At 43.2% G+C, this 18544-nt stretch overlaps 1 protein-coding gene and 1 long non-coding RNA gene across 7 annotated transcripts in view; one reads left to right on the top strand and one right to left on the bottom strand.

Annotated features, from left to right (window-relative positions):
* RABEP1 (rabaptin, RAB GTPase binding effector protein 1) overlaps window positions 1-13138 on the bottom strand; it is a 46892-nt gene extending 33754 nt beyond the window's left edge. The window contains exon 1 of one of the 2 annotated variants that reach the window (XM_027690950.1): window positions 12978-13138. In XM_027690950.1, coding sequence (XP_027546751.1) covers window positions 12978-13011 — 34 coding nt within the window. In that variant the 5' untranslated portion in view covers window positions 13012-13138. Of the gene's footprint in view, window positions 1-10901; window positions 10936-12977 lie in introns of those variants that run through there. The other variant, XM_027690951.1, reaches the window with a different exon arrangement.
* Window positions 13139-13351: 213 nt separating this feature from the next.
* On the top strand, window positions 13352-17256 carry LOC113971245. 5 transcript variants are annotated; one of them, XR_003535487.1, is made up of 5 exons: window positions 13352-13938; window positions 15377-15576; window positions 15676-16007; window positions 16318-16445; window positions 17171-17256. It is a non-coding gene; the product is annotated as an uncharacterized LOC113971245 (long non-coding RNA). The 5 variants fall into 5 exon arrangements; XR_003535488.1 differs by having other exon boundaries at window positions 15673-16007; window positions 16323-16445; XR_003535485.1 differs by having other exon boundaries at window positions 15673-16007.
* Window positions 17257-18544: the final 1288 nt, after the last annotated feature.

Here is an 18544-nt window from a genome sequence, read left to right as displayed (position 1 = left end):
ACAGATTATGGTTCTTTGAATAAGCACATTGAACAGAAGCAATTCCTGACTTAGGAAATGTGGGTTGCTCTTTTTGCAAGGAAAAACAGTTGCCCTGACACACAGATATTGAGCAGCAGCAGAGCAAAATGAAGTGAAAAAAAAAAAAAGGAAGAAAAGAATTACTTGCTTCTCTCAGACTTTCATTCGGAAGCATCAAGCATTTCACTCACCAGGACAAACGGCTCGAGCTCAGTGGTCACCACGCTCTCCCCTCACTTCATCTCCCCCCACCGCCCACCTGCCACCTTCGTTTTCAGAGTGGCAACAAACCCCTCTGCACTGAGACTGTCACACCTCCTTTTTCAGAGTATTTCACTGCCTACAGTGATGGTAACTCAGCTATAAAAAGGGGAAAACCAGGTGACTGTCCCCCCCAGCTGTGCCCCGGCAGAAGGGCCGTTGCTGCCCAACGTCGCCACCAGTGAGTCCTTCTGCAGAAGGAGCTCAGTTCCCCATTTGGGGTTTTCAGAGACACTGCTGCATTCATCCAACCATTTCTGGTTTATTGTGCAGCTGAAGGTTATTTGACATCCCCAGTTCGTTCTCTATTGACTGAACACTCACAGGCAAACAACCCAGTACCGATTTAATGCCACACACACTCGGTGTTGCAGGGAGCACACAGCAGAACTGAGCCTTGCTGCATCATACCTGTTACAGTATCTTTTTATTTATTGCAGTAAATCAACGACTGCAGGATTAAAAATATTCAACTGGGATGTTACAAACACCCAACCACATTATAAATACTCCACTGGCATCAAGTGGAAGCTTGCAATATACTATTAAAATTTGAAAGTAACATTATTTTTCATTGAAGTTGAACGACAAACACACCTTTCCACTATAACTTGGAGTCTCAGTGATGCCTATTCCTACTCTTTATTTTCCTTTTTTATGATAAGCACTGCATGACATCCTCCATTAAGAAAAAAAGAAGAGCCACCACATAAAAATAATTAAAACCTAAAGAAATTGAGGTGTTTGAACAAATGGAAAGATTCTCTTCTATAACACGGCCAAGAATCACAGAATGGTTTGGGCTGGAAGGGATTTTAAGGACCATCTTATTCCAACCCCAATACTTTTCACTATCCCAGGCTGCTCCACGCCCCATCCAACCTGGCCTTGAACACTTCCAGGGATGGGGCAGCCACAAGATGAGGACAAGAACAAACGGAAGAGAAAAAGGGTCCTTTAAAAGGCCTAATTAAGCCTGCACAGTAAATAAACAGCCATTCACAGCAATAAGTATCTCCCCCAAAGTATGTTTATACAGCAAACATCTTCATCCACAATTACATGGGGGGGAAAAAAAGCCAACACACTGTTTCTCCTTCCCTGTTTTTTTCCACTTCTGCTTCCCACTTTTTCTCCTTTTTCACAGCTCTCACAACATGTTAACTACTTCCTTGCTTTGTTATTGCCTCCTTCATCTTCTTTCTTGGACACAAAACCAGGCAGTTGCTGCTCTGGGGTCCAAATCTCCATGCCCTGCACTCAGTAAAGGGGAATCACACACCTGACTCCCAGTTTTGATAAGCCCAGTCCATGGGACAAACACTGCTCCTCACCTCTTCCACAAACTTAGTCATTCTGACCTCAGGGAACTTAAGTCCAGTTTGAAATTTATGCTCAGTTAAACATTATTTACATTGCACTGCAATGGAACAGTGCTCAGTCACATCAAGTATCACGGGAGTGCACTTAATCATGTATGTCCACGTTGACAAAAATGAGGTGGAATGTTTTTCCAGTAATTCATCTTTCATTTGCCAAAAGCATCATTTCTTCCCAAGGGCAGTCCTCTACCTCCATCATTATGGCCTGGCTATTCCTACATTCCCTACCAGCAAAGTAGCTGGTTCTTTCCTTTTAACCAGCATTGCCATCAGACCTCTCAGTTCTGTGCACACAATTTTCTCCACAGAAGTCTCAACTTGATCCGTGAAGGGTTTTTACTCTATGTTTACTCTATTTAATTTCTGCCGTTGATGTTTTGGTGTGTGGGGAGAACAATCCCTCTTAAAATTTCAGGAAAACACCACTGGTTAGCATTTTTTCCAAGAAATTCAACCATGCTTTGTGCTTCATCAGTTCTCTGAATAATTTAAATAGGGCAGCAGTGGATGAATCACAGTGTTGGAAAAGTCGACCGGACATCACCATAGATGGAATCCTATGGAAAGCATTTTGGCTGCATCCCGCTGCTACCAGCAGTGAATCTCCTCAGAAATGCAGTGCTGCTAAGCCTGAATGCATATCAGAGTATTTCAAAAGCCAGCAGCAAGCTACAGTCTGGTGAACTTTGAATTCATCTACAGTGACACAAAATGGAGAGAGCAGAGTTACCAATCTCATCACAACCACCAGCGTTTTCCCTGCTCCCTCAGTGTTTGTGTCTTGTTCCACTTTCACAATTTTTCTTTTTTATAACTGCTCTTTACAGGAGGATCAATTTTTTAAAGAAAAGGATTGCAAGAAAAAGCTCAGTGTCTCCTTGGGTTTATGGAGGGGGTTATTTACTCTCCAGGCTGAGAGCATTTACTCAGTCCAGTCAGTGCTTGAGCAAACAATGTGATGGCAGCACAGAACTCAGGGAAGGAGAATTACCCAAGAACTGGGAAGATTCTCCAAAATGCTTCACAGCTTGTGCTGGATCACACCACTGCCAGCTCAAGGCCAGCTCAGGTAGATCTCTACCCCCTGCAGTCACAGCCCGACTTGATCCCCGGGCAAAGCTTTTTGAGCATTTCAGACCTCTGAGCTTAAACAATTCAGCTGTCAAACATGTCACCACATGTCACACACATCCACCACGCCTGTCCCACCTCATCACCTGGAGAGCTGAGCACCAACAGAAGGGCTTTGAAGGAGACACAGAGGCTCCTCCAGCCTGGAAGCAGAGCCCCAGCACAGTCACCCCTTCCCCTGTCACAGCATTTTAAAGCAAGTCCCCCAAAATGTCAAGTCACTTAAATCTCCCTGACCACAACAACACTGAAAATATGAATGAGTCCTCATATTACACAGGGATATTTCTGCCAAGTTTGTCCACACTACCACCTCTCAGCATTTGTATGATATAACCAGAAAATCCAGAACAGGATTAGACTATTTCACGTGGCAATTACACTTGACAGGGAGGTTTTCAGTGTATCTTGCCAGAAAAAGAAAATTTAAGTTGAGGAGATTGTCTTAATAAACCATCAGAAACCTGCTGTTCTGATAAAATAAGAATATTTCATATTGACAGATATTTAGGGAGAGGTTCTGATATGCACTTCACTATAAGGAGACCCCTTACACAATTTATCACCCTGAACACCACTAATATAACTGTTTTTAAAATGTAAACACTTGCTAACCCCAGACAACAGACTCAGGAGTGATTTTCTTTCAAGATAATTTAATTGCTGACTCATTTGCAGTGGGAGGGAGAAAAAATCCCTGTGACTCCTTATAATATGTTTATCACTTCGCCTACAGTTTATTAAAGGCTGTCCTCTTCTGGGAAGAAAATGGGAATAAAGTATGACTCAAATCTCAGGTAAAAAAACCCAAACATAAAACAATGCTACTGAATTGTTCTCTTTAATGAAGTAAGTTAATATATAAAAGAAAACCATTACATTAATTCAAAAATTCCCCCAGATACCACCAGTCTGAGATCTTGTGCTGTTTGTCATAGGGACAACAATTGAGGCGTAGCTTTGAGACCATCCCAAATACTCTGCTTCCCAATTCCTGAGCAGGAAGAACAAATTGATGACACTTAAAAATTGAAAGGAAGGTAACAAGAAAATGATGCAGATAAAACCAGAAACATGTCAGTGTTTGTGGAATTTACACAGGCAATGGCTTCTGTTAATCTACCATTGTTACAGGTATGAGGGGACTGTCATTTAAAGCAAATCAGCATCTTTGTGGACATTTTCAGAAGCTGAAATAATCAATATTAGCATGGAAAATCACTTCCACATGCACAGCTACCAGACAGCACCAGAGTAATTTTACAAGTACCAGAAAAGCTGCAGAAACAACAGCAATTCATACCGAAGCTATGGATTTGAACAACATCCACAAAAGGGAGGTAACACCAGATTTCTTTCCCACTGTGGTTCCCTGCCCCTTCCTATATAATTTGGCCACCCAAATTGGTAGACAGAGAATAAAGAGGGAAAGGGAACAGGTAAAAACTCACTTTCAAGGAATAGTAAATTGAAAATGTCAGTTGTCAGAAGAGCAGCTTGCAGGCATGAAAACATGGTGCCTTAGAGCAGTCACTTAAAGGATATAAATCTTAATAAAGGGCCTGGAAAATATTGTTGCCAGATGTATTTATGGAAATATTGTGATGATAAATATAGTATGAGAAATAATAAAAGATTATTAACATCTTTATTTGATAAGGAACAGGATACAGCTCCTATCCTTTAGAGTAAGGTTTCTACAGCAATTTAATAGGTTCCCTGAGAACAACAGACTAGTACTCCCCCAAGCCTCCATAATCTATTTCTTGACAAAAAAACACTGCCATGATTCTATATATTCATATTTTTTGCTACCACTTGTCACCTAAATGAATCCTGAACTGTTAAAAAGGAAGAAAATCCTCCTCCAGCATGAAATTCTTGAAACATTTTAAAATATGCCAGGGGTACAAGCACTACAGAACAGGAAGAGTTGCCTAAGCCTGCAGTGATGATCATTTTAAATCAATGTATGTACTGGTGGTCATGTGAAAGGGTAACTCAGCATTCCCACCTCCTGTGCCTTTATTCCCATCCTGCCACAGACCTTTGAGGCTGTGCAGGGACAGGATCAGAGCAGAAATTTGGGGGGTGGGAGGGGAGTGAGTCAAACCAGGTCCAAACCAGACCACACTCATGACTTAGCTGAGAATATACCAAGGGCTCATGTGAGCACAGACTGGAGTAAACTGTGAAAAAGAGCCAGAACTGCACCCTTTGACACTCATAGTACTACTGTGTGGTCTCCACCCTTCCTTTATACCAGCTCAAACACTTCTCAGGCCTTTCACTAAATGAATTAAACTAATTAATTCAGCAGTGAGTAGTTCTCAGCTGGGTGTCTGAGCTGAACTGGCTCAATGGTGGGTCCACTGTGCAGAGCTGGCCCAAAGGAAACGATGGAAACACGACTGTGGGAGGAGGAAGAAGAGAGCAGGAACCCTCCTTTCAGCACCAGCAACCTTCTAGACTGGCTTAGCTGCAACCTGAAACCACAGCCCATGGGTACAGCCTGATAATCAGTTTAACTTAAGTGCTGCCTGCCAAAAGAAACACTCTTGGCCTTCCTGCTGTCCCCCACTCTGCCTTGTGGCAACTGGGATTGGTGCAGTCATACGGCAGAACTTACTTTTTAAGACTTGATGACTGACATTGGTAAGTGATAAATGACCTTCCTCAAATCCTGATTTCCACTGGACTCTCCAGGGGAAGCTGACAAACTTAATGGGTATCAGAAAGCAAATTCCCAAGCTCAGATTTCCCCCCAGTGTTTGGACACACTCGGGTTTTGAACAAGTGCAGCTGAAAGGGTGTCTCCAGTACAGATGGGTTTAGACTGGTACAAAACCTAGGGCTGTAGAGAAAAACATATCAGAAAACATTTGTATTCCAGAAAAAGGCCGGGCTCACATTTACTCTTACTTGAAAGCAAATATGCTTGAACAAAACTGCAGTTTGATTAGACCCTGTAAAGTGCCACTACAGCCCTTCTCAATGGATCATCAGCTCAATGCAATCCTCAGTACCCTCTGGAACACCAGGAGTTAATACACCACTTAGAGATTTAGCATCTTTATCTCCAGTTTCATCTAAAACTCAGACAGAAGCTGTGAAGACCAGACAGACAGCTCTGATATTTTCACAGCTAGAAGCGTCACTCAGGCGCAGAATTCCGAGTTTGGCTTAATTGCTTTCCCATTAATTTCACACACAGCTCCACATACGGCACAAGGAAGAAGATATAAACAGACAGAGCGAGCTGGCAATTAAGAAAACCTCACTTGAAACCAATCTTTAACAGAAAATTTAAATTATCACATAAAGATGCCAGCTTGTCAGATGATTTGAACTAACAGAGCCAAATTTATGCTTCGTACTTCACCAAAATAAACCCAGTAACACCACAGATAAAATATATCAGAGGGGTTTTGGCACAGGCTGCTGTTAATGGAAGATGAATGTTCTGATTCTTGTGTCTGAAGTCAATGGGAGTCTAATATGAACTCCAGTAGGCCTCAGGAAAGACAATTTCCTTAAAGGATACCAGACATGGAAATTTATTGTGGATGGTTAAAATAATTATTGCTTGAGCCATAACTTCTAGCACTCCTCTGTGTTTCTTCCTGTGTAGATTAAGCCAATGACACTCAACACACAGATGTAAGGACTGTTTCATACTCTGTGGTTGTATCTAAGTTACTGTTTCAAGTTACTGCTTTGTTTTTTTTTAAAGCAACCAACCATGGTGCTGCCTCCTCATTTTGCACTGATGGAGCACAGATTAAAATAAATAATTTCTGTTGGGGAGGATTTCAGTGCTGACCACCCATGCAAACACAAAAAGTTACCCTCTCAAGGCACAAGTGGGGGGGTGAACAGTTACACAAGGAAACACTGACAAAAACAGTGAAAGGGCTGTTTAGTCTCTTGTTTTCCATTTTCCTCCCTTTTGTTGCCATTTAAGCAGCATTGCAAATCTTGTTGCAATTATGTATTGACAAAAGATGCAGCACAAGCCATACAATCTATGCAGGTCACTGTCTGAAAGGCGTGGGAACACTGCTATAATTGACAAATCCAGTCTGGTTTGATCCTCAGGTAATCCTTCCCTCCCACCTCAGGCCATTCCCTCTGGAGCACACACAGTTAATGCTTCCATTGTCTTCCAGGTATTGATTCTGATTCCCTTTGCCATGCATAACTTCTGCCTGTTACTGCATTTTTGCTCCCTAGCTTTACTAAAAGACATTTTCAGAAACCACAAAATATAAACAAGAAGATAAATATTAACTAAAAAAAAAAAATCCCACCTGAATTTAAATTTCTTCTCAGTGTGACTCACCACAGTAAGGTGAGGTGCTTTTTGCTTGTTAAGTAACTAAAAATCAGGCTGCCTTTTTTTTTTCTCTCCGAGATCTCAGTTATTTTTCAGTCCTTAGCACTGCCAGACACACAAGACAAGACAGGGCTCTTAACTGCACACAGAACCAAACAAGCAGATCTCAGCACTCTGTGTTTCCTGCCCTGCTCTCTACTTACAGTAACTTTCAGAACCCCTCCAATAGCCAAAAGATGGAACACTTATATTTTCTACCTTTCCAAGGGGCATAAGTTAACCTCCAGCAATTAATTTTCGCCATCTGTGAGGCACTTGGTTTATAAATAAAGATAACAATGTATTAAAGAATTAGATTTCAGCCAACCTCATGATGAACAGGTAACTGAAGCTGACTGCCTCAAAATTCTATAATCTGTTCTGTGAAAACACTCAGAACCTGAACGTGTCTAAGGCAGGGTTGAAAAGCAGGTGAGTAGTTGCTCTATACCAAGAGTAAAGCACAAGGAGATCTTCTTTTCTTAGTTGCAGAACCTGGAGAGATCTTAAATCACGAAAAATATATTTTAAAAACAACAAACAAGCTAAGACTCAACACAGCCAGGGAGCCAGGCTGTTTAGAAAAGACATTTTTCACAGAGGAAGTTTGTACAGTCATGAGATTTTCTCTAGAAGAGGAAGAATGGAGGGATGGAGGAAATGGAGAATGGGGGTGTGATCCTGCAGAGCAGAGCAGCCAGAACAAGGACAAGGGACAGGAACACCCACAGAGGCTGCAAAAGGCAGTGAGAGGGACAGCAAGATTTAGAGAAGCTGAGGTGGTGACTGGGAAGGAGGTTTGAGGAGAGCACAGGACTTGCTGAAGAGCAGGGGTTGCCCAAGACAAGGTCAAGTGACTGGTGTTTGACCGGAGAGAGCGGAAAAACCAGAGACCAAAGGTCAGGCAAGGCCACAGTTCTGCTGCTGCCCTGGGTGGAAGCAGAAATTGCCAGGGGAGATGGAAAGAGCCACAAAGGGTGGCTGAAAAGCCTTATTTTTCTTCTTCATTGTATTTGGAGGAGTCAGGCCTGGGGAGACGAGCACAGGATAGGGGCAGGAAGGGGAGAAGCACCACCACAAGTCAGCTGAGTGCCAAGGGGAGTTGTGGCTGACAGAACTGGACATGAACGAGAAAATATACATAAATAAACACAATTCCTCATTATATCCCCAGTCATGCTGAAGTTCTGCATTCTTAAGGTACTATAGGCACTGTAATAGAGCAACAGGACAACCCAGAAGTTTTTTCAAGCAATGCTCTTCCTTCTGAAAGACACAGAAATATTAACCAAGGGTGCACTGTTCACTTGTTCTTCCTATGTCAATTTATATAAAAATATCAAATGACTTAAATTTCTCCAGAGATAATTCATCATCATGCTTAACTGACTATGCCATGACTAAAATGAGACAATGCTTCCCCTATTTATAGAATAACTTGCAGAGTTAACTCAGCCACCACTAAACCAGACATTAAACCCAATTCTGAAAGTAAAACCTATGAATGATTCAGAAGCATCAGAGTTTGGTGTGAAAGATGTTCCTCTGAATTACACACACACACAATGGCTTTCATAGCGGTCTGGTTAAGAAGTGCTGCTTATCAAAGTTACCAGTTCTTATCTTGGGAGACTTCAGGCAGAGTAAAGCCATAACCTCATCCTCAGGCTTTTGCTTTTTCTTTTTTTTTAAGCTACATACTTGGTCTTTTTTTTTAAAGAAAAGTATGTAGTTAAAATACCTAAATTTAGTATAGAAAACTTCACATCTGAGAAGCAGTTTTAATAAAGTGCCTGCATTGGAAGCCCAGCAAGTGTCCTATTCAACCATCAGCCACGATGAAGCCGATGGGATTTGGTCCACTCCCACGCTGACAGACACTGTTTGCTTTAGCTTCTTAAAAGTTTTTAAACAAAATTCCTTCTTCAATCACTTGCAAGGGAGCACATACAAACTAGTTCCACCCATCAAGGGCTATGGGAAAGCAGCTCAGCAACCCGAGGCACCAGGCCAGGGAGGGAAGAAAACACTTAGTAAGTCCATCATCTCTGTGACGACGGTGAAGCGGCCAAGAAGCAATAAAAATGGGCAAAGAATTTATATCTTCCAGCGTTCAAAATACAATAGAGAGTCAGTCCACAGGTTCAAGTATATTCATTGTGCCTTCAGGCAAATCAACAGGTGATTATAAAGATCAGAATCGTAATACTTTTCAAAATTAAGACAGAAATTTGGGACTTGACCTCAACAGGAAAAGACCCTGAATGTGCATATTTCCACTCTGGAGCAAAGTGACCTGCTGAGTGGATCAAAACTCCCTTAGAAATTCTAAAAGGTGGGAACACGTATGTTCAAGGTATGTGTTTTGCTTTTGAAACCAAATTCCAGATTTGTCCACTGAACTGACGTGGAAAAACACACAGCCTAAAAACAAAAAGCGTGAAGGCTGGTGGGTTTAAATTCAAAATATATTTGCTGTGTAATATCAGCAACTACTAATAATAGAACAAGTAAATAATAATAAGCCAAGAAAAATGAATGTGAGGGAAGAAATTTTTGAGAAGTACCAACAATTTTGAAGATCCTCCCCAAGAGAGAAGGTTTTGACATCTGACAGTTACATCAACAATGCAGAGAAGGACATCAGCACTCACAGCCAGTCCCCTCCAAACCACACCTCGCCCAGAGATGAGTAACAGCATTTTTAGATACTTCCATTTGATTTTAAAGTGACACACTTGCAAGGGAAGTAACTGGAAACATAAAAGCATCTAAGGTTTTGTTACTTAATTTTCTGACATCCCTGGTCCCTCATGCTCAGCCCCTGGGGTGTGACGAGCACGGGGCCAGCAAGTCCCAGCTCTTTTTGGGATCCTGGATTATTGACACAGGGACACAATGAGGATCATGGTGCTGCTGGTGGCACCAAAATCAATATGACAACGCCCTCCAATCCTCTACCTACAGCCCAGCAGCTCTCTTGGCTGAGAGCTGGCACATCCTCCCACCACAAACACTTTTACTGGCCTAAGCACAGGGGGAAGAACGAGTTACTCCAATACTGGATTGATTCCTTCTGCAAATTCTTATTAAAATATCTGATAGACTGTGCCATTAACAGTTTATCACTGAATAATATCAATGGATATGCTAATTATCAGCCTGACTGTACTAATGGTTTTCAGTTTATCGCAGCAAGAGTTGAATAATTGACATATCATTCTAATTAACTTTGGTATTGAAGATTTAGTGTTTTATGGTACTGCAGTTCCTTCATTGAAGCATTTTCCAAAAATGAGAAAGGGAATTATACTAAAGCCTGAGCATTCTGAGAGGGAAAAGCTATGCCAAAACATGTTGTTTGGTAACCTTATTTTCAGAGATGGCAAGCACCCAGATTCAAACTAAACCCAGGGAGGCTGAGAGGTTTGAATTTTGAGTATGATATTCAAAACAAAAATATTTTGAAAAATAAGACATTACTGTTCTGGTCAAGCAATCCAGACAACACATATAAATTAAATCTCCCCAAAAGCCCCTTGGCCAGGATCAGTAAGCAGCAGGCCCCCACTTGCAACACAGGTCAACATCATGAGCTCACAGTTCACAAAGCTCCACCAGCACCAAGGACTCTGCACTTGGCCTCTCTGTGATTCTTATCATATAGAAACTGTTACCCCACACAACGGATTAGAGGGTTATTAAAGTCTACACTAATCCAAAGTACAAACCCAGGGCAGCACATGACATCCATTCTTTTCCTATTTCTTTGCACTATTCCTTCCCCTATTCTTGGGCCCATTTTCCATCCAGTACAGGTTCTGAAATAGAAGACACATTTTATATTATAGTCCTCTCATGTTGTTCCATATATATTATTTCTACTACAGTAGAAATTTTAGTTCTTTTATATTTGCTTTCCACAACACAAATCCTAGCTGATATGTCTTGCACAAGTAAAGAATGCATAAGGTATTTATAATCAATATAAGTAATTACAAAAAGCCATTATTTTTCCTTAGGGGAACATACTAATCCAGTTCTATTTTGCCACATGTAATCTTAAATCAGAGGTTATACTACTCCTTTAAGCAATAAATGCAGGGCAGACAACTAAAAATAGTAAATAATTCATTTCTTCAATTCTCTCCACATTAAAACAGAACAGAGTTTCAAGGCACACTTTTGGCAAGTTACTTACAAATAAAACCAGCATAGATGAGAACAACAGGATAGTAATCAAAGTGGATTAAAAAAAACCCCAAACTGGTCCTATTACAGCCAAAGGAGGATGGGGAGAGGAGCCATTTTAGGAGCTATAATTCCTTAGTGTAGAAACACAGCAACCACTTTCAAAACCCATCCAACTTGCAGCCAGTTCCCTCTGCCACGTGTCTTATTTACAGCATCCTCATCTCCCCACAGCAGGAGAAAGACATCAAACCATACCTCCTACAAGACAGACTTCACCAACCTATCAAATCACTAAATTTACTTGCACCTTTTTTGCCTTCTTTTTAAACAACAACAACAACAAAAATCTACCCAACTTGCATCTTCTAATGTACCACTAAGACACAACTACCTTCCCTGGCCAAGAGGCAGCAAACATTTGGACACTGCACATCTGTGGTCAGACAGCCTGCAAGAGCCAGGAAGAAATTTTGTTGGAAGTTGTTCTGCAGCTCTCAGAAGAACAGGCTAAAGAACAATAAACAATGGTTATTCACCAGAAAGTACACGAGAACAACCCATACAACGCTGACCTTACAAGCATGACAGCAAGGAAATCCACCTTCCCCTCAGTGCTCTCAAAGGCCAGCAAGCAATCACTGACCTTAATGCAGGGGAAAACCCACAATCTAAGCACCTTCATCATTAAAACTTTTAAAAGGCAGCCTGAAATCCTGAAATCCCTGAGGATAAGCACTTTCTCGTGTAACTCAACCAAAAAAAAAAAAAAAAGCGCCCACATAATTCCCTAGACATGCATAATTAAGAATACATCATTGCCCTTTTCTAGCAGAGTGCTTTCCCAGGGAAACTCAACTGTTCTCTAGAAGAGGAGAGCTCTGGCCTAGTCCCAGGCTGGGGAAGCACCAATCCTTCAGGATTCTGCACATCCCTCCAGTTCTCCTGTATCTACATTATGCCCAGCCCCAACTCAGATTTCTTGCTTCCCCACCCCTTCCCATACATCCCACACACTAAACACTGTCCCTTCCATCCCACCTTCCAAGCTAAGCAATACCTACAGTATTTTTTTTTTAATATGCACACAGTTCCATAACCTATTCCACTGTAAAAAACGTCTGTAATTCCTCCCAAACCAGCCAGAAATGACCCTCCCACGACAACAATCAGGGAAAGCTTAGCTTCCTTCTGCACAGGTAGAGATACCAGCTTGAGAGGAGACGTGTCATTTTTCTTTGTCTTTTCCAGCACAGGGACGAACCGTCCACACCGAGCACCCTTTGAACCCTCCCAAGGTGGGTTCAGGGCACACCCCACCACCACCTGCCGCGGCCGAACCAATGACCGAGTCCCACCGGGCGGATTACCCCTGGATACATCTCCCGGCAGGGCGGGGAGGCCTCTTTCCCCCCGCACACCGCGGCTGGGCTCCCCTTCCTCGGCAGCACCGCGCTACCCTCGCTCCACATTTACAGCCCCAAAAACCACCCGCGGCCGAGCTCCCCGGACCCCTCCCCGCTCCCGGCCGGCCAGGCCGCCTTCCCCGCCCCGCGGCCGGCGCGGCTCCCCAGGCGAGCCCGGTGCTGCGCAGGCCTCGCCGCCCCCCGCGGTACCGTCGGCCGGGGCGCTGGGGCCCGGCTGGGCCATGGCTGGGCTGGGCTGGGCTGGGCCGGGCCGGGCCGGGCTGGGCGGGCGCCGCCGCCGCGGCCTCCTCCGGGCGGGGACCGCTACGCCACGGGCAGGGAGACGGGAGCGGCCGGGCCGGGCCGCCGCCTCCTCCGCCTCATCGTGACAGCAGCGGCTGCCGGCGGCGGGAGGGGAGGAGAGACGGGCGGGAGGAGGAGGAGGAAAGAAGCAGCAGCAGCAGCAGGAGGAGGAGGAGGAGGAGCCCCGCGCAGGCGCCCGCGGTGAGGGACGGGAACGGCCGCCGGGGCTGGGAGGGAGCGGGGTGAGGACAGGGATTGGGAGTGGGGTGGGGAGAGGGAACAGGGAACGAGGAGAGGGACAGGGACTGGGAATACAGACTGGGGACAAGGAACAGGGACGGGGGACAGGAAATAGAGACAGGGGATCAGCCCTGGGAATAGGGACTGGGGACAGGGATAGGGAGAAGAACTGCGACTGGGAATAGGGAACAGGGAGAGGGAATAGGGACTGGAGCCAGGCACAGGGAGGGGGACAGGGGGTGGGAATAGGGACTGGGAACGGGGAACAGGGACAGGTATTGGGATTTGGGATAGGGACTGGGAATAGGGACTGGGGACACGGACAGGGACAGGGTGAGGGTGGTGGTGGCTTGTCCAGGGTCCCCACCCAGGCCTCTCCCCTCAGCGGCGTGCCCCTGGGTCTGCAGCCTAAAAGTATAGTTGGTGTTTATTATTCAGGAAATCGGTTTAAGCAACACCAACAAACACTATTCTGCCCCACAGTCACAGACTCACTGAGGTGGGAAAACACCTCTGAGACCATCACGTCCAGTATTTGACCAATCACCACCTTGTCGACCAGCCCAGAGCACTGAGGGCCACGTCCAGTCGTTCCTTGATGTGATGGGGAAGGAAGCACCTGAGATTTGTAAACAATCAGAAAGTTTTATCAGTAAATTACACACTTGGTATGGAAATTGGTGTATTAATGCCTGACCTACTATAGTTGTCACACTTGAACACTTAAAAATTGAGGTGTAACCAGGGGGGCAGTGGAAGGAGCCTGACCAGCCACAGGGTCCCTTCCCCAGCACCTGTGCTTGGTCTGTGTTCATAGGCTTTAGTCCTTCCACCTAACTGGGAGAACGTGTCTAAACTTTAGGTTTTTACCAATAAAATGGTAGAGTTGCATCATTTGAGCTCATGTAAAATCACAGAAAGCAGAGTTAGAGTGGAAATTATGATACCAGATCCTGTCATGGGCAGGATCTGTTACGACTCGCCTTTCTTATGGCTCACACACCCTAAAATCAATCCCTTTTAAACTCAGTCTCTCTTACAGCCACAGTTTTTCAGGCCTTGTTGTAAAAATACATGGTATAGCAAGGCATGGGATTCTGCATTTCCTAATAAAGTTTTGCTCAGTTAAACCAAATGCAAACCTGAAATAGGGAATCTTTGAAAATTATTCTGGTTTACCCTTTTCAATCAGTTGAGGTAAATCTTCTCAAGTCTTTGCCATTGTAAAAAGCAGGCTTAAACTAAAGACTTAACTTCTCAGTGTTCCCAACTTGAGACATGTAGGGCTTTCTTTTTATGGGTATTTGGAAAACCCAGAAGTGCCAACGGCTCACAGAATTGCTGACTTAGTCACAAGGTGATCAAAGGATGAAGCATCTATCACTTGAGGCACATTTACACATTTCTTAGCTCCTGCTTAGGCTCTTTTACAGGTAGCTGGATATTACAAGCATTCAACACATAAATCCCTTTGAAAACCTAATCCTGTGGGAACTGAGCTCTTGAAACTCTGCCCTGCTCTGTGTTCATATGGGTACCCCAAAGTACCCACATTAGCACTTATTTTCATCTGGTTCATGTTGAGGCAAAACTCTGGCACGTTTTGCATGGTCCAGGATCAAACTGAGTGCAGCATCACTCCAGCTGCAAACAGAAAGTAAGATAATATCAAGCTTGATATCTGTTGTACCTACAAGTGCTTATTAAGGAATGAATATCGTATCACTTCCATCACTTCAATTGACAATTAGAATTGCAACATTTCAAAACCTTTATTAGAACTCCTGAGCTTACATTCTAAATGGGTTTTGTATGTAGTTTGAAGAGTATAAAAACCCTCAAGGGGCTTGTACTTTTATTTTTCCTTCTTGTTCTTCCATCTAGAGCTGTACTAGCTTTATATATATGGTTCTTCCCTAATCTTTCCTGCTTTTTCTGGACAGTAATTGGACTTGACAGAGGCAAAGGTTTAAGTAGTATCTATCAGAATGTCTTCTAACCTGGAACAATTGAGTAACTTCCTCTGCGCCTCCCAGAATGTCCCATTTAATTCTAATCACTTGTAGTTCTTATAGCCTTGATCTCCAAGGATTTCCCAACATGACTCAGCTCAATCTTCAAAGAGGTGAAGAGGGTTTGGCAGCAGTTTGCAGTCAGAGGAACAGCTCTGTTGCAGTGCAGAACCAGCAGAGACCAGGAGTCCTGAACGTCAATCCCTGGGCTGCACATTTTGGACAAGTGCAGTATTAAGGAACCAGTGAGGCAGGTGAGCAGAGACTATTTCTGGAATAAGCTTCTCCTGAAATCCCATGAATTTTTATCAAATATACTTGGCCTACAAGTCTAACATGGGTGTTTTCAGCAGCAGCAGACACAAGTGAATGGAAGACACATCTTCCTAGAGAGTGTGTGCTGTGTTAGTACAGGAGGAGGAGCAGCTGTCCCTCTGCAGTCTGCCTGAAATTTAATCCTGTAGGGTTTCTGAAAAAGAGAAGTTTGAAGCTTTTCTTTGAACAGTAACATCCAGGGACAAGCAGTGAGTGTGAACACAGTGAGGTTGCTGAAGTCCAGGAAGAAGCTGAGTGAGACTGGAGTTGTTTGGTTGCGAAGAGCACAGTGAAATAATTCACACAACACAACTTGGAGAGAAGAAGTATTTTCTTTTTGCCAGAGGAAAATAAACGGGTGGAGAAAGAGGTAATTAAATATTTTCCTAATAGTTCTGTCTTGTGGTTGGTTGACTTGAGTGCATATGGATGCTCAAGTTCCAAATTAAACTTTTCCTGCTTATTTTTTTTGGTCATGTAGAAAGATTTTTCTCTTTCTAGGTCTTTGCTTTTACCTTTTTTTTTTTCTTTTCCTTTAATTGGGGCTCTTTAACCTCAAGTGAAGCATCTCTTTTCATGAGGCTTTGAAGAATGTATTGATCACTATCCTTATCTCTGAAACTAGTCCCAGATCCCAGCTCTGGCTGAGTTACCCTCACTATGTCCCCAGTCCATGTCAGGATAGGACCCAATTACATACCTTTTACTGCCACTTGCCACAAATTGCACAGCTTTGGAGGAGGCCACTGCACACTCCAGCAAGTCCCTTGATAATCAGAGGGACAGGACTGTGATCAAACTGAGGAAGGTATGATCACAAAAGCTTTGTATTCACAGGAAGTGAGGCTAATAAAATACAGATCCAATTCCTTTAGTTTTGAAAGGCACGAGATACTATTGTTTTATACTCCAGCTAAGCCAATTCTACAAAAACCAGAGCCTTTAAAAAGATAAACTAAATTTCTGGACATGCAAGGCCAAGTCTACATCTGGTGTGAATCCAGTGGAAACAGGCTGATGTGTGGGAAATGAGAAGCATTTTGATTCTGTATCACAGAATCAAAATGGAGATTAAAAAGACCCTCTGAATTGGGCTGTTTCCCATTTCTGTTGCTTTTTTGGCCACAAAGAAGTTTGATTCTGCTGTGCCCTGAACGGTGGGAGTTTGCAGTGAATTACAGGCCCTGCTCCCCAGTGGAGTTCAACTCATAAACCACCCACTGCTTAATTCAATTAATCCAAGAAAGCTGAGTAAAGAGGTGGATTTGGGAAGCAGCTTTGTGGGTTGCTGAGACTAAACTCCAGTGCACTCACAGAAGAAAAGAATTACAGCACTGGGGACACTCTGCCTCGGCAAGTGGGAGAGCTGATTTCCTCTCTCCCAGGTGACTCTACCTGTAGGTGAAGAGTTTGGTAACAGTTTCCATTGGACAAACCATGAAATGACATCACCTTTAGATGAGTGCAACAAGAATGGTTCCAATGTGGAGAGCAAACATATGACCAGAAAAAAAAGTGTGTTCTTAACTTCAGGTGAAGGCCAGGGAAGCAGAAGTTGCACACACCTTTGAGGAGGGACTCGGTGCCTCAGGACAGGGAGCCTTGGCCTCATTCAAAAGGCAAGTAACAGCCTTGTCCTTCTAAGCAAAAGGGAAGAGGACAACCAGAATTTACTGCTTGCACTTTATCTTATTTTATTTCTATATTTGGCAGAGTTTTTCTACTGTTTTTCTCACTTTTTTTTATTTGTTTAAAATAAAGTGTTCAGAGTTTCCTAATTTTTAAATGTTTATTTTCCTTCTGGTGAGACTGATGGGTCATTAGCATTGAGTATTAGTTCTGCAGCTATGAGTGTTTGTAGGCTTTGGTCCTTTCTCTTTAATGCAAAACTTTTGGAGAAAATTTACATTCATCTAAGTATTACCATGAAGAGGTTGGTTAAAAATCCCAAACCAGTCATGCTCCTTGCTTCAAAAGTTATTCTGGAATGCAAGGAATTCAGTCTGGAACAATTACATTATTTGCAATGGTAACTTCTTAGCGAACCCTGGAATAGTTTATGTGGTTAAAAACCTTTTCAAGAGCAATTGAAAAATTATGTTATCCCATCTATTGTTTAAAGGATTCCATGTGGTACAGTTCTTTGAATATGTGGGAAGAAAATGAAGCCAAAAATGAAAATTTGGCAAGCAAAAATTGAAGTGCTTGCATTGGCCCTAAATCCAGATATATGCACATTAATGATCTCATTTGAAAGATGTCTCTATTAAGATCTGAGAGCTCTCTGTGTTCCCAAGGGACAGGCTCATTGAATATTGTGATGTACCGTGAAACTAAACAGTTTTTCTTATTTCTTACCTCAAAATAACCAAGGAGTCAGAAACTCATTCTGTGTGAGTAACAAAAGGGCACATTGAGAGCACAGTCTTTTGGGTAACCTTGCTCAGCAATACATTAGAATTGCCACTACAGGGAGACACAACTCTGCCTTGCACTAACACACTCCTTCATTGGAAGGTATAAAAGTAAGCCCTGACCCATTCAGACTCACTATACCTGTATTAACAAAATTATCTGCACACACTTCAACTACTGCAGTACCAAGTCCAGCACCTCTACTTAAGTCACTGCTGAAGGCAGATTTGGACAAAGGCTCCCTCCTGCCAGCTTTGTTATTGCAGCAGGATTTTACAGCACAGGAGAGCAGGCACCAGAGTCAGTCACCACACATTTATCACACCTCACCCAGCAAAGCCCAGGGTGGGCCAGCACTGGGACCTCAGAGAGACCTCTCTTGTTTTTCACTCTGTTCACGAGATTATACTTTTCTTTGAAAAACCTAAAATAGCAGCAGGAGGTTCTGCTTCTTGAGGCTGCTTTGCATAGAAGTGTTCCATGTAGTAGTGT

This window comes from Neopelma chrysocephalum, unplaced genomic scaffold (assembly GCF_003984885.1).
Source record: "Neopelma chrysocephalum unplaced genomic scaffold, ASM398488v2 Primary Assembly neopelma1_82, whole genome shotgun sequence".
Taxonomy (NCBI): domain Eukaryota; kingdom Metazoa; phylum Chordata; class Aves; order Passeriformes; family Pipridae; genus Neopelma; species Neopelma chrysocephalum.
This window is presented reverse-complemented; position numbering and strand designations above follow the sequence as displayed.